The sequence below is a fragment of the Humulus lupulus genome, chromosome 9 (genome assembly GCF_963169125.1).
Source record: "Humulus lupulus chromosome 9, drHumLupu1.1, whole genome shotgun sequence".
NCBI classification, from domain to species: Eukaryota; Viridiplantae; Streptophyta; class Magnoliopsida; order Rosales; family Cannabaceae; genus Humulus; species Humulus lupulus.
In genome coordinates this window covers 112,958,360-112,973,654 of record NC_084801.1, presented here as the reverse complement: position 1 = coordinate 112,973,654, position 15,295 = coordinate 112,958,360, and the positions used below count along the sequence as shown (strand labels likewise).

The window sequence follows — 15,295 nt, the reverse complement described above, 5'->3', positions numbered from 1 at the left end:
TAATGTCAAATTTATGACCTCTACCCATGAGCATATATTTAAAGTAAAAAGAAATTTTTTTGGCACACATTTTATTAAGGGTTTATACATTTTCACATTACTTGTTTGGACTCTGTATTTTGACAAATTATTTTTTGGACCCTATATTTTATAAAATACTTCAAATAGGCAAAATGATTGATTTTGTTATAAATTGTTAGTTTGGTGAATTATTTGTGATTTTAGTTGAAAAACTTTGACCAAAATCGGGTTTAAAGGTCTATTTGAACAATTGTTAAAAACACATGGTCAAAAAAGTGATTTTTTAATACACGGGTCCAACCAAGTAATGGTAGAAAACTGAGAGTCCAAAAAGTTATAAACTTTTTTATTAATGAGTGGTAGAAAAGTAAATAAAAAAATATATTTATTGTGGGTCAAATTTAGCTCATGTTATATTTTGTGTCGAAATTGACACAAATTTTAACATATGCTAAATTTGGCACATAATTTGTACCATCATTAGAGTTCAATTTTGTCAAGAAGTGCTAAAAAATGACAATGCACCACTTTTATAGCACTCCATTAAAGATACTCATATGCTTTTAGCTATAAACAAAAACAAAAACTTAACCATTCTGATATTAAAATAAAATCTTTTAAAACAGTTAAAAAGAATTTGTGATGAAAATAAAATCCAAAACAAGAGAAATATGTATGATAATATGCTCCCAAATTTTGCCTAGATCAGCACAAATAAGGAAAGGGTTGATCAATATAGGAAAAAAATAAGCCAAGAATTGATTGAATGTGTCGACCGAGAGAAAAATGGATAGTTTGTCTATTAACAAGGGATGCTCAATAGCTAAATTTGTATTGTTGTTTTTTTTAATCACGAAGTAACATAATAATTTGTTAGTATTATATTCTTAATATAATGTTTGATTGATTAATTAAGAGTTACAAAAAAAATTATTTAATCTAGTGGGAGAATGTTATATAATTTATAATAATATAATGTTTGATTAAATAAATATGACAAAATGAGTTTGTCATATTTTGTAACATAGTTTTAGAGTTATAAATGAGTGGTACAAATGTGTATCCAAATTTCTAACATATTTTTGGAAGTTACACATCTTACAAAATCAGTAACCATTTGTAACCTCCAAAAGATCACATATTAATTTGTAAAATAAGAGTTACACATTTCCAAATTGGATTTCATGAGCTATTATGTTGAATAGTGGTTGGAGATGTGATTTTGACTCACATTAGGTGTATGGAAGTTACAAAATTAAAAGGGAAAATTTTTGAACGTTTTTGTGCAAAGTGCAAAAATCAGGAGGTTACAAGCGCTCTAGGCCACGGCCGATGAGACAGAGCCTCATGGCCGCAACCTAGAATGGGTCAGGTTGCGGCCTAGGATGCTGACAGACAAATCTTATTTTTGCATTTTCAATAATTTGAATGTTTGGAACACTTCAAGTAACTCCAAAATCTTTCATTTAATTACATAAACATCAAATTTAATATTGGTAACAACCAAGGGTTGGTGGAATTTGAAATTCAAATTGTGTCACAAAACTCTATAAATAGAGACCATTTGGTCACTTGTGAATATGAGTTTTCATTAATTTTAGCATTTGACTGAAAAAAAATAAGGCTTGATAATTCTAGAGAGTTATTTTCTAACTTTGAGAGTCTCTTAGCACTACAACAATTTTAAGTATATATTACATTAAAAAATAACACATATTTACAAGCGTTATTAATAGATAGTTAAAAAAAACACGGAGAAGTCAATTTTTTTAACACAGTGGCGCCTAGTTATATTTCGTTTGGCACCAAATGAAAAAATTATGGGGTTCTATCATAAGAAGAAAAGAAAAAGGAAAACAATAAAGCACAAATTCTCTAATTTCTCTCAGCCTCCATTGAATCCCTAAACCTAAAATACCCAAACAAATTTCCATTTCCGCCTCTCTGCCTCTCTTTCTTACGCTTAATTGCAAAGCTTACTCTCCTCCACTCACTCTCTCACACACACTTATCCTCTCGTCTCGTCTATCTCTGCCTCACGCGAGTCACTAGAGCACACGATGCCGGTGGAGCACACGACGTCGGTGGAGCACTCTCTCTCTCACGACTCACACGAGCTTCTGGAGCACATAATGGCGGTATCTCCCTTGTTTGAGTCGATGGAGCAAGCTGGTACATCACGCTGGTATCTCACTTTCCCTCACGTAAGTCACGACGGTTTTCCCCTGCTGGAAGCAAGAACATCTCTGTGAGGTGAATTTTTTTTTTATACAGATTACATATAATCAATATATAAATATATATTTATGTGTATATGTATTTATAAAGTATTTGATTGTTTTTTGTTGTCCCTCCCTGCATTTACTCTCTTCTACTCTCATTCACTCTTCGTTTTCTTTCTGTCTTTCTCATTCTGTCTTGCAAGTGATAGGCTTGGCGTCGACAGTAGTGTTCTGAGCTTGCAAAAGTTAGGTATTTAAAAAAAAAAATCAGTTTTAAGGTTCATTTTAATTTGATTAGTATACCGAAATAGCTACTGGTTTGTGATGAGGGTTTCTTTGTATTTGTTTCATTTGTGAAGGAGGTCTTCATCCGGGTCACTCTTTCTTCATTTGGGCATATATAATACAATTATTATTTGTTAGTTGGGTTCTATGTCAGACTTGGTGCTGCTTGAGTTTATACTTTTTCTTTTAACAACAATCTTAGGCATAATAGCCAATATTTGCATTTCATTAAGGGTATGTAACACTGTTTTTGCTCCATGTGCGAGGTGTAAGATTGATGAAGTGGAAATAATTTATCCCATAATAAAAATTGTTGATGTCTTGGTACGCATTTATAGGAGAATGTTTATTGGCTTAGAAAAGAAAATCTGCCAAAAAAAAAAGGCATGCCTCTTATCTTTAAATTAGTTATTTTCTTGAGACAAAGTTTTAGAGTTTCAAATATTGTTGAAGAGTTTTCCCTAAAAGCCTTTCATTATTTAATAACAAAGTACTTGTTTAGTTTTAGAGTTTCAAGTTAAAGGCTATGGGTTTTACAAAGGAGATTCACTTGGAGAAAGATCGCTGGCAAGGGTACATAAAAGATTATGATGGAGGAATCCTTATGGAATGCAAAATTGATCCGAAGCTTCCATATATTGACTTGTCAACTATGATTCGCCGCCAGAGACAGGCAATTGATGAAAAGATAAGAGAGCTCTCGAATTGTCACATTGTTTATCCGGGGATTGACTTTCAAAAGAAAGAAGCTGGTATTCCTAAGAAACCTGTCAAAGTTGAGGACATTCCTGGTTTGCGTAAGTTTTTCATCATCCTTCATTTTTTTTCTTTTTATCCTCTTTGGCTTCTATTCTAGTTGTTTGTGGGGGAAAAAGTTATTTTTACTCGTCAAATATTCAATTTTCGATAAGTTTGTTATCCTCCAAATTTATAAATGATACTTTTCTGTATGATCAATTAAAAACTACAGTTTTCTCTTTTTCGAGAAGGTCCATTGAATAGTAAGAAATTAATAAGGAAATTTTCCTGTACTTCGGAAATGTATTTAGAAGCCTGCAGTGGGGTCCATCCTATGTCTTATGGAATTTTCTTCCAACATTTTCTCTAGTTGAATAATTGTTGGTCATTTAATCTTCTAGACAAAGTTCAGATGCGGGGAATCTATTTGATGAGTTCCTCTTAATTTGTTTTTGTGCATACCAATTGTTTGTTTAATCTGATTTCTATGCTCATGGATGATGAGGGGAGGGGAGGACATTCTCAAGAAAACTTTAATCTGATTTCTATGCTCATGGATGATGAAGAGCTGGAGGGGAGAGAATTACAAGCAGTATCAAATAGACCAGGGTGTTCTGGTCATTTTACTACTGGACTTCAAGGTTGCTCACTTTACAAAATTGGTTTTGTAGAAAGAGTTCAAAATTATGTTTCCTATCTATCATTTGCTGTTTATGTATTTGGATAAGTTTTTCAGAAAACTACTTAATTGGAAATTTTACCACTTATTTTAAAAGTTTAATCTTTGATTCTTTTGATACGGACAGTTCCTTACAATTGTATTCTAGCAAAGTGGTCTTGAGTTTAAATTCATGAAACAAAATTATTCTTTCCAAATAAAGCTAGGGTTCAGTAGTGTGATACATATTCACCTGTCTGTTTACTTTTTTTTTTCTCTTGAATCATGATTATGAAATATCTAAGTAGACTTTGTTTTCATCTTTCAGATCTGTTGGTAAAGTTTCCACCAAATTCTGTAAAGATGAAGCAACCTTTTAGTATGCAACCTTGGGATTCATCTCCAGAGATTGTCAAGAAGCTTTTTAAGGTGCAATTTTACCAAAGATTTTGTTGTTACCTTATTTAATGAAGTCCTCAGTTAGAAGCATAATGCAATGTATTTGGTAGATGCTAGATATCCTCTCATTTGGTTTTTTTTTTTTTTGCATGTTTTGACGTCTTTATAATTATCAATATGCTCATGAAAAAAGATTGTTGTGTTAGTTAATACTGTTTTATAATCCTTCTGATAGTCTGACTCTATTTAATTTTGCAGATTGTTCTTATTATTGTCACTTGGTATGTGTGTAAAATACAAGAGCTGTAATAAAATAATGGTTCAACGTGGCTTGAAATCAATAAAATCATTGAAGAAATTAATCAAATAAGTCTAATTATGGATACAGAATCTTGTAATAAAATATTTCTCTTCAAATGTTTGTAGTTACTAATGTGTCATTTTTTGTTAGCTCTATATAGTTCCTGGATCATGCCTCATTCTTTTGTGTTTGTTGGCCCTGACAATCTAGAAATTAAATGTGAAAAAACTTCCAAGCTATCTTTATCTGTAGGCTGTGTAGCAGCTTTCAGTTTCTAAAGGTTGCTTCAGGTATATTGTTTCATTTAACTTGATTACATTCAGGCCTTACATACAGAATTTTTTCTACCCCATAAAAATTAATCAGGCCTGCACTTTGGTAGAGAACGGTTTGTGCATATCTGATGCCCTATATGTCTTCCGTCATATTTTTGTTGATTCACTCAACTCTGCTCATTTTGTTTTTTCATGTTGGGAAACAAAAGTTGTTAACATGGTTTGGTCAGGGGTTGAATTTCTTTATGTGAAGTGTATTTTACTGATTACAATGTTTTCTTGCATCATTGGAACCTTTTGTATGTTATTTGCCAATAACACTGTTTTTGACTGATAGAAGATTTATCATCCTATTTTTTTTCTCTATTGTGAAATGCTGGTCTCCACCCCACCATTTCTCTTCTCCATGTGTTTTGAAATGGCAATATATTAAGGCATTTAGTTGAGACAATTACCTATCATTGGCATTAATCTTAAAATATGTGTTGACTTATGTTGGCAGGTTTTCCATTTCCTCTATACTTACTCTCTTATCATTGATGTCTGCCCATTCACCATTGATGAGTTTGCTCAATCATTTCATGACAAGGTTTTATTTCATCTTTAATCTGACTTTACTTTCCTTATGTGTAACATTTTGTTTTCTCTTTTTGATCTTACCTCTTTTGATTTGAGTTCTTTCAGTGCTATAATATGTTCTCTAACATCCCTTTTAGGATTCCTTGTTGCTTGGGAAAATTCATGTGGCCCTTTTGAAACATCTTTTATCTGATATTGAAGTGTAGCTCAACAACGAATCTTTGCCTCATCAGAGTAAATCTTGCATTGCTTCACATGGTAAGTTAAAAAATACATACTCACACTCACATTAGAGGGTTGTAAACTTTAGAATTGAACTTTTTGCAGTGAGATTGGAAGTTTAGTGCTATTTGATTTGAGTGCTTGTTGACATTGCCAGCATTGGAATCTAAAAGTATTGACTTTGAAATCCATGTGTATATATATATATGTGTGCTCCAATTCTGTCCAACGGCAGCAGAACTTTACACTCTGAAAGATGTGGTGCATTGCCAAGACTACACAAAACTTTTCATATGAATATTCATGCAAGTTTATTGTTTATCTTTGCTTATGATAAAACCAAATAGAAGAAATCAATATTTAGGCTTCTTGATCAATGATTTTGCAGGTGGAAAATCAAGATTTTTCTTTGGAGTTCTGGGCGAGATCACTAAATCCTCTAACCTGGACAGAAATACTGCGCCAAATATTGGTCGCTTTTGGTTTTGGTTCAAAACAAAGTTCCATTCGAAGGGAAACCAACAACAAGGTATTCAAACATTTAATGATAGTGGCACTGATAAAGCTTCATGATAGATCTAGTAGACTGATATGCATACTTATATTATTTTTTTATGCTTGCAAACTGATTTTGCATGGCATCCCACATATGCATTATATGGTATTTTCTCTGCTTATTTGCTTTGTAAATGTGAACCTAATACTTTGAAAACATAACTGTTCTCCAGTTGACCTAAAGTGTAACTGATTTAGAATCAGTTAATTCTACAATGTTTTATAGATAATGTCAAATAAAATTCTTATTACATCTTTCTAAGATCACTACTGAATAAGACCAAAAGGTACGTGGAGTGAAAGCATATTTACATGATTGGAAGGAAAAAATATTGGAACCTATTTTGGAGTTTACTTTACCACTTTGGAATCAACTTCTCCTTGGCCCACACCAATTTCAGCAATCAAGGATGGAATTTCCCCGAAAATGTAATTTACTTGAAATACTAAATTAATATCAAATTACTAACAATGACTGTCTTCTGTGAGGCATTCATTACCTTTTTCCTCTCCAATTTGCCTTCCTGCATGATGCTCAATCAATCTGGAAAACTGTGGTAGCTATTATCCTCGTCAATATTAATAACCATATTGTTATAGTTTTGTTACTGCAAAACTTTTTTTTTAATGCCAATATGTGTTGTTGCGTAGCTTTGAAAGTTCATACTAGTGCATCCAGATTTTGTCATATCATTTATGGGCTTGCTGCATCAATATTTAGGGACTAGGGACTTTTCATGAAGGTTTCTTTATTTTATTGAATGGGTTTGTTTTCTACTTCTAGTAAGGTCCAAGTAATGGGTGGTTCTATGAGTGCTTAATGTAATGATTTACATTTTTTTCTAATTTACTTGGGAATTGGTGTCCTTGGTTGTTTTCTAAGATGATAACTTATTATCTGCAATAACTTTTGTACTTTCATTTCATCTAAATAATAGAAGTACATGTTTCCACAGGAAGTGCATCTTATGGTGAAGTATGGTCTACGTCCTGGCACTTTGAAGGGTGCATTTCTTTATGTGAAGTGTATTTTACTGATTACAATGTTTTCTTGCATCATTGGAACCTTTTGTATGTTATTTGCCAATAACACTGTTTTTGACTGATAGAAGATTTATCATCCTATTTTTTTTCTCTATTGTGAAATGCTGGTCTCCACCCCACCATTTCTCTTCTCCATGTGTTTTGAAATGACAATATATTAAGGCATTTCGTTGAGACAATTACCTATCATTGGCATTAATCTTAAAATATGTGTTGACTTCTATTGGCAGGTTTTCCATTTCCTCTATACTTACTCTCTTGTCATTGATGTCTGCCCATTCACCCTTGATGAGTTTGCCCAAGCATTTCATGACAAGGTTTTATTTCATCTTTAATCTGACTTTACTTTCCTTCTGTGTAACATTTTGTTTGTGCTATTCAAAATTTATATGAAACAATGCATTTATAGTTTGTAATATTTAGTCAATTTTGGTATACAGGGGAATGCGCGGGAATGCGCTTTGGTCTTATATAAATAGCTCAACTTCCTTTTCTTCCTTTCTAATGACTTACACCTCAGTTAGTTGTATTATATCACCTAGCAACTTTTAAGTATAATAAACAATTTTCTCAAGAGCTAGAGTGTGTTAGTGATATAACCATATTAGTTAAAGACATTTTCTCAATCTTCTTATATATGATTAGCTCTCTTGTTGTGGTTAATTGTTATTATCATTATGTTTTATCATTTGGTTTGTGTTTTATAATGATACCATTTTGTTTTAAGAGTTTCCCATTGGGTAGAATATACATAATTTCTTTATTTGCCTAGTCATTAAAGATAAATACAATAGTTATTTTATTTCTTCTTCTTTCCCTAAATCCCCTTAGCGTGATGATAGAAATTTTGTGACCAACCCATTACTATCCGATACTTAGAGACATTATATTGTGTGTTATCATTTCCTGAAATGAATTGTGTATTCCTTGCCTTAAATATGTATATATTTTTAAATTTTCTTGTGATAAGTTTAAGTGTAAATGTTTTGCAGGATGATTAGTTAGTATTAATTATTTAAATTTTATTGTAGCTAAGCAAATGGACTCACAACAAAGACAAGTGCACAAATGATGATGAATTGAAGGATGGAGCAAGTTTCATGCATGGTTTACTTTTGTGTATCTTGTAATGGTTCTGTTTTTCATTTTTGAAGTAAAAAATGTTCAAAAACTTTATTATGCTAGGCTTTCAAACTTAAGTTAGAAGTAAGATCTCATGAAGTAGACACATTCATGATTTGAATTAGTTATTGTTTAATGTAATACTTATGGTTTATCAATCTATTGAGAATTACATTTTATGATTAATTTTGTTTTTTTTTATCAAAATACAATAATGAAAATCTTTTAATTAAAAAAAAACCATATAAGTATACTTATCAAAATAAAATTTAAAATATTTTATCCACACTAAAGTAACAAATCGTTACGATTTATATAATATAACAAACTAAAAATGTAATCAAAATAATCAAATGTAACAGTTGAAAAGTGTTATGCAAAAAGTATAAGATTAAACTTCAAATTTATAACTAAATACTCTAACTAAATGTTATTATTTGAATATTATAGCAACTAAAAATGTGTTATTAAATAGTCTAAGATAACATCGAACATAACATTTGAATACTGTTATAGAAAAGACAGGACTTTTAATAACAGGGGTTATGTTAGCATTTTCTGAAGCGTTATCAATACTCCCGGTTAGCAGTTTTTAAGTGTTATGAATACTGTTTTTTCTTGTAGTGTAGTGCTAAGAGAATACAGGAAAATAATTTTTTGGACAAATGTTTCGAACCTTATTCAAGTCTAGCAATCCTCACTATTCTTCACTTAAGGTCATGTAAGTGTGAGAGTTTTTTTTTATTCTTGTTGTTTGTTTTGTAACTTTTGCTTTGAGTTTATAATCTTATTCTCCTCTACTTCTTAATATATTTATTTTACTTATATTGTTTGCATTAGAGTTATTACTTTATTTTATCAATTTTATTGTCAAATTGTATTCTTGAGTTGTAAGTTTGGTTTCTATTATTCGATTATGTTCTCTAACAATTTCCACGTTGAACAAAAATATTAATACATATAAGAAATGGTTAAGAGACAATATGCAATAGTTGACAAATTATTATTCGTAGTCATGAAATATGTTGTAGTTGTAATGATAAGAAATAAATAATATTCTTTCTTTTGTATATAATTATTCGAGCCAAAAAAACTAGATAACTTTTGAAATATACACGTCCCAAGTCCTATATTTGGCACAATCAAAGAATAATATAGATTGGGTAGAGTTATGGGAAATGGGAAGAAGTGCCTTCAAACCTTTTCCTCATACTGGTTAATGTTCCAAAGGAATATTATTAATGCTAAAGCTAAATTGTTATAAAATCCAACACATCCAAGAGTTTGGGAAAACTACTTTATAATAATGAAAAAAAGAAGAAGCAAAATTAGAAATATTCCAAATATAGAAGAAGACTCCCACTTTTATTGAAACATGTTCTCCATCCCATGATGATCCATACGATCCTATTCCTATTCAATATTCATGGTTGTAAAATGTAAATATTATTACATATTATGACCCAACCCAGCCCAACCAAGGCATATTCACCCTCCTTTGGACTTGTACACTTTTTCACACCTTTCAAACAACAAAATTTAACCTATACATGCGCACATACACTTCCATATTAACACGCAAGTAATGAATAATAATAGAATATAATAAAATTCCAATCCCATAATAAAAATATATTTAATTTTCATTAAAAAAAAATAAGGAAAAGTCAAGTTACTGAAATCTATATTCACAAACTTGTATGGTATCGTATCCGTGCGAACCGTACCAAAAACGAAACCGTAGAAGAGAAGAGGAGAAGAGTTGGCTTTGGTTTAAAGTCGTTTGTACCTTATTCTCTCCGATAGCGACACATGGGACTCACTCACTAAACTCACCCGACCCAACTTTCTTTATTATTATTTTAAAAAATAAAAATTAAAAAACAAATTCTGTCTTGTTTGTTTGAATTGTTGAATGAATGAAATGAATGAATAATGTCAATTAATCTCCGTCGTCATTGCTGACTTTGGTGCCTATGGTCCCCACGTTGATGATCCTCGGTGGCCCCACACCACCATAGGAGGCTCCTTCTTCTCCTGACCTGAGTCTAAGCTAAGCTAAGCAAAGTTAAAGCTTCACCAAAAATATCGGGGGTCCATCCAATCCAAATCCAATCTACGGTCTAACTTTTCTCCTTCATTCCCCATCTTCTACGATACGTAAAATCAATATATTACTATACGCTTTCCTATTTTTTCTGTTATTATATACTTTTCTTCCTTTTCTTTTATTATTTTTGGGCTTGTGTGTTGGGGTTACCTTGCTACAGAGATTCCAGAATTTTTTTTTTCTTTTTTCAGATAGCGAAATACCTTCGAAAATGATGGTGATTTTGTCACAGAGATGAAGCTCGTGTAATCTTTTGGTAAGTTGGTTAAAGTTTAGTTTTTTTTTTTGGTGTTATTATTATAATGGATTAGGGATTGTTGAGGCATAATGATTAGGCTTCTTCTGTGCTTAATGGAAGATGTAATCATGGGTGTTTCTTTATTTTCAATTCTTCTTACTTGAGTGCACTGTTTTTGTTTGTTTGTTTATTTAATTATATTTTTTTTTGTTAAATTAGTTTAATTTGTTTAACTCGGTTATCTTTGTGGGATTTTCCAGGCTTTTACGGAAGGTGGTATTTGCCTTTGAAGCCACAAATGTGTTTTTTATTTTTGAGAGGTATAGAGAGGGTTTGGTGGTGATTATAAAGGGTTCACTTTGGATGATTAGAAGTTGTTCTTGTTGATGGGCTATGGTGGATATGGATTTAAGAGGATTTTGCTTTTAATGGAGACAAGTCTTCCTTTTTGTGTTACCTTATCTTTAATGGGTCTTCTTGGTTTCGAATGGTTTGGTGACTTTTTCGATTGAGAAATCTTCAAGCCCATTCCTTTTTCAGATTTCATCATCTTTGATTTGAATTGTTGATGGGTTTTCACAACAGTCCTGTAACTCATATCATTTCGTTCAAGCAACACCCACTTGCTTCCAAGCCTTATTATCGTCTAGTTAGAAAATTATCAATTGGTTTTGTGGCTATAGAAGACCCCTAAATCGAAAAAGGGTTTCAAAGATTAGTTTTTTGTTTTCAAATATGGATGAAGAGACTACTTCTTGGATCAGAAGAGCCAAGTTTTCTCACACCGTTTGTCATCGTTTAGATTCTTCAAGATTGGCCTCCATTCCTATTACCATTCACCAAGACAAGTTTTCTGGTTTGAAATCTAGACCAGCACCAGTTCCAGTTCCAGCTCCAGCTCCTGGTCCTGCAGCTCCTTCTAATGAGAAATCAATTGCAAGTAGCTCTATAGTACAAAACAAAAGACATGCCTTAAAGAACAAGCAGAGATCTTTATCTCCTAACCCTGAGATCAAACTCTCAGAGTCATTTAGGGAAGCTCAATCTGAAAGGAAGAGATTCTCAACTCCAACCCCTAGGAGATGTGAATCTGAAAGAGGGGGAGGAGGATTTAGAGGGAAGTTCTTCCACTACCACCACAAGGATTCTCAATCTTCATCAAGATCATCGAATGCCAGTCCTCTTAGGCACTTGGCTGCAATGATAAACGACAAGTCCAAGAACCGAAAGGATTCACATTGGTCCAAGTATTTTGATCCCAACAGTGGGAGAGTTACGGCTGTGGAGGCTGTTGATGAATGGTGTGTTGACTTGTCTAAGTTGTTTCTCGGCAATAAATTCGCTCATGGAGCTCATAGCAGGCTCTACCATGGTGTCTACAATGGTGATTCTGTAGCAGTTAAGATCATCAGGGTGCCTGATGAAGACGAAAGTGGAGCCTTGGCAACTCGTTTGGAGAAGCAGTTTGTTAGTGAAGTCACTCTCTTATCTTGTCTCCACCATCGAAATGTTATCAAGGTGATCAAAACTCTCTGCCCCCTTTTGATTATTTGGTTGTTTAATTATATAAATTGTGTATCCTTATGGTTTGTATTGCTGAATTTATTTTCAATTTTTATGATGACAGTTCTTAGCAGCCTGTAGAAAGCCTCCGGTTTATTGTGTCATAACTGAGTACTTATCTGAAGGTTCTCTAAGGGCATATCTGCACAAACTTGAGTGCAAATCTCTTCCTATGGAGAAACTTATTCAAATTGCATTGGATATAGCTCGGGGACTCGAATACATTCACTCGCAGGGTATCATACATAGAGATCTCAAACCTGAAAATATTCTTATTGATGAAAACTCTCACATGAAAATAGCTGACTTCGGTATAGCCTGTGAGGAGGCATACTGTGATGCTTTAATTGATGATCCCGGAACTTATAGATGGATGGCGCCAGAGATGATAAAGCACAAATCTTATGGCCGGAAAGTTGATGTTTACAGCTTTGGACTCATCTTGTGGGAAATGGTGGCAGGGACAATACCATATGAAGAAATGAACCCCATTCAAGCAGCTTTTGCGGTGGTCAACAAGGTATTGTATCGCTGAATTTTCTTTACTTTGTCTTTTCCATGTTTTTATGGCATTGAATAATTTGCTCAAATGTTTGTTTGATAGTTTGACTTTGTTGTAAAAAATTGATCAGTAATGGCAATGTCTTAATTGAGCAATGTTGTGGGGCTTTTGTGTTTCAGAATTTGAGGCCTGTGATCCCTGGAAACTGTCCACCTGCCATGAGAGCCTTAATTGAGCAATGTTGGTCGTTGCAACCAGATAAGAGGCCAGAGTTTTGGCAAATAGTAAAGGTACTAGAGCAATTTGAGGCTTCACTTGCCCGTGATGGAACATTGAAACTTGTCCCAAACCAAAATTTCCAAGACCACAAAAAGGGGCTTCTTCACTGGATTCAGAAGCTCGGTCCTGCTCATTCTCCTAACAGTACTACTACATCATCTTCTTCATCATCATCATCATCATCATCATCTTCTTCTTCTTCTTCTAGTTCTAGTTATACTATTGCAATGCCTGTGCCTAAACCAAAATTCAGTTGAATCTTTGTCAAGTGTTATGACTTGGGCTTTTGTAGTTTGACCAAGTCAATTGTAATTAAAGGAGAAAAAAAAAAAGAGGTCCGTTTTCTAAGCCTTCTTTTCACTGTATTCCCCCATTGTCACATTCAAGTGAGATTGTGAATTGAATAGATTGGCATGCATGCGTTTCAGATGAACAGATAGTCTTTTTAAACATTGATTTTTATCATATATATTTTACACATGTAGAGGTTTAGAACATTCTGATATTTTATTTTGGTAAACAGCTGAACTTTTTCACATGAAGATGGACATTGACTTGACTAATCTTACCTTTGTTCTAGAATGTTTGACACACCATTTCCAATGTACTATTGCAAAAATATCAAATTGATTTGATTAATATATAAACTAGACTCTCCGTCTAACCCTATTAGAAAATACATACAAGAGGGACTTGTTCGATTGAGCTACCCCTCCCCTCTTGTGTAGGGATAACATACTCTAATTAATATTATCTCACCTTAAAATAAAAATTGATTACGATTCATGCTCTTAAGATGTATATATATACATATATATTTATATTAAATTAGGCTCTCGCCTAACCTTACAAAATTTAAGAACTAGAAAACTACATGTCCTAATATTTGTGTAATATAAATTTGGAGTGTCCTTATCATATCATTACTGAATTGTGCTAGGTCCTAATTCATTGTATGATAGTATTGCAATAATGAGCACAATTTGTTGAATAGATTTGATGTTGCAGAAATGGTCATGTGAAGATATTTTGTTGGAGTAGTATACCAGGCTGCTTTGTTTGAGGCTGTCAATTTGGAATAGAAGCAATGTAGTCGTTGTTGTTATGATCATCAGATACACATGTGGAATGTATCTAGAGAGATGGCCTACATGTTGTTCTTTCCCTTAAAACTCTTCTCATTTGAATTTTCTGGTCTGCGTCTGTGTGTAGAATTAGGGTAGCAAAATCTCGTGATCTTTACTTTTTTTTCTTTTCTTTATTTCTAAAAAAAGAAGTCGGTAGACAGATACATGTATGTATGCATGTATATTAAATTAGTGTTAGTGTTGTGTGTCCCATGGTCCTTATTATTAGTGTGTGTGTATAATTGGGAGAGACAAGGGGTCTCTTTCTTGGTCCGAATACTGGTCACTCACTCATTCACTGGTGAGACTGAGAGGAATAAAGTGAACAAATAATGTGTGGTGTGTGGTGTGTGGTGTGACACTGCTTTCTCATAAGATCACTACAATTCATTCACATTCACATTCACAAACAGACACCTAAAATTCAACCCCATTCCATGTACCATAACCCATGTGCTAACTTACCTTCAATCCCATTCCCATAAAGTAACCTACCTTTCTTAATATTCAAATTATCATTATAATCTGTGGTGCTAAACAATCATGAATCTTAACAGTTAAGACCATTAAAAATACGATTTCTAGCATAAATACTCCATATTTTTCGGTATTTGGTCAATCAAGTTTTATCATATATAGTGAGAAAATTAGTATTATTCTATACATATGTACATCCTTGTTTTTTTTTTTCTCTTTTTAACATTATAGTTTTAAAAATATTCAAAATTTTGTGAAACAACAAACAATAAATATTTTTTTTACAACTCAAAAGCTTGATTATAAATAGTATATATGTTGAAGATTAGATTGTCAAAAGAGTTGCAGAAAATATAACTAAGATTTTGGGATGTGAATTCTTGTTTTTGGTTGCTTAGTAGTTTAGCAACAAAAATATCTGCACAGTTTGTATAGAAAGTTGGGTGAGGTTTCCTTCAAATTTAAAGCTACAGCTATTGCCTATTTATGGCTCTTACCAAACATCTCTCAATCTGTTTTTTTCTCAATTCAATTCAAGTTGGAAAAAAAATCCATCCATCTTGTGATGATTTTTTCTT

General features: G+C 32.7%; 3 protein-coding genes across 4 annotated transcripts; all 3 read left to right on the top strand.

The window, feature by feature from the left end:
- The first annotated feature begins 2,081 nt into the window (after window positions 1-2,081).
- LOC133799946 (histone acetyltransferase GCN5-like) lies at window positions 2,082-3,530 on the top strand. The gene is made up of 3 exons (XM_062237933.1): window positions 2,082-2,225; window positions 3,037-3,325; window positions 3,499-3,530. The coding sequence occupies exons 1-3, from the start codon at window positions 2,082-2,084 to the stop codon at window positions 3,528-3,530; spliced, it is 465 nt and encodes a 154-aa protein (XP_062093917.1).
- LOC133801834 (homeobox-DDT domain protein RLT3-like) lies at window positions 3,049-8,498 on the top strand. The gene is made up of 4 exons (XM_062240066.1): window positions 3,049-3,907; window positions 4,253-4,353; window positions 7,530-7,616; window positions 8,331-8,498. Exons 1-4 carry the CDS (start codon window positions 3,754-3,756, stop codon window positions 8,427-8,429), a joined length of 441 nt encoding a protein of 146 aa, XP_062096050.1. The 5' UTR covers window positions 3,049-3,753; the 3' UTR covers window positions 8,430-8,498.
- A 1,998-nt stretch (window positions 8,499-10,496) lies between these two features.
- Window positions 10,497-13,546, top strand: LOC133801832 (serine/threonine/tyrosine-protein kinase HT1). Of its 2 annotated transcripts, XM_062240065.1 has the most exons (5): window positions 10,497-10,542; window positions 10,723-10,787; window positions 11,030-12,287; window positions 12,397-12,852; window positions 13,014-13,546. In XM_062240065.1, the coding sequence occupies exons 3-5, from the start codon at window positions 11,505-11,507 to the stop codon at window positions 13,368-13,370; spliced, it is 1,596 nt and encodes a 531-aa protein (XP_062096049.1). In that variant the 5' UTR covers window positions 10,497-10,542; window positions 10,723-10,787; window positions 11,030-11,504; the 3' UTR covers window positions 13,371-13,546. The 2 variants fall into 2 exon arrangements, with proteins under 2 accessions (XP_062096049.1, XP_062096048.1); XM_062240064.1 differs by lacking the exon at window positions 10,497-10,542 and having other exon boundaries at window positions 10,571-10,787.
- Window positions 13,547-15,295: the final 1,749 nt, after the last annotated feature.

What these genes read in the sequence shown, in the direction of transcription:
- LOC133799946 (XM_062237933.1), top strand. Translation starts at nt 2,082, where the DNA reads ATGCCGGTGGAGCACACGACGTCGGTGGAGCACTCTCTCTCTCACGAC. An exon ending in GGTATCTCACTTTCCCTCAC is followed by an intron (nt 2,226 to 3,036) that starts GTAAGTCACGAC and finishes GTTTAGTTTTAG; the next exon opens with AGTTTCAAGTTAAAGGCTAT. An exon ending in TGAGGACATTCCTGGTTTGC is followed by an intron (nt 3,326 to 3,498) that starts GTAAGTTTTTCA and finishes TAAAAACTACAG; the next exon opens with TTTTCTCTTTTTCGAGAAGG.
- LOC133801834 (XM_062240066.1), top strand. Translation starts at nt 3,754, where the DNA reads ATGCTCATGGATGATGAGGGGAGGGGAGGACATTCTCAAGAAAACTTT. An exon ending in TTTTACTACTGGACTTCAAG is followed by an intron (nt 3,908 to 4,252) that starts GTTGCTCACTTT and finishes TTCATCTTTCAG; the next exon opens with ATCTGTTGGTAAAGTTTCCA. An exon ending in TTGTCAAGAAGCTTTTTAAG is followed by an intron (nt 4,354 to 7,529) that starts GTGCAATTTTAC and finishes TTCTATTGGCAG; the next exon opens with GTTTTCCATTTCCTCTATAC.
- LOC133801832 (XM_062240065.1), top strand. Translation starts at nt 11,505, where the DNA reads ATGGATGAAGAGACTACTTCTTGGATCAGAAGAGCCAAGTTTTCTCAC. An exon ending in ACCATCGAAATGTTATCAAG is followed by an intron (nt 12,288 to 12,396) that starts GTGATCAAAACT and finishes TTATGATGACAG; the next exon opens with TTCTTAGCAGCCTGTAGAAA. An exon ending in CTTTTGCGGTGGTCAACAAG is followed by an intron (nt 12,853 to 13,013) that starts GTATTGTATCGC and finishes TTTGTGTTTCAG; the next exon opens with AATTTGAGGCCTGTGATCCC.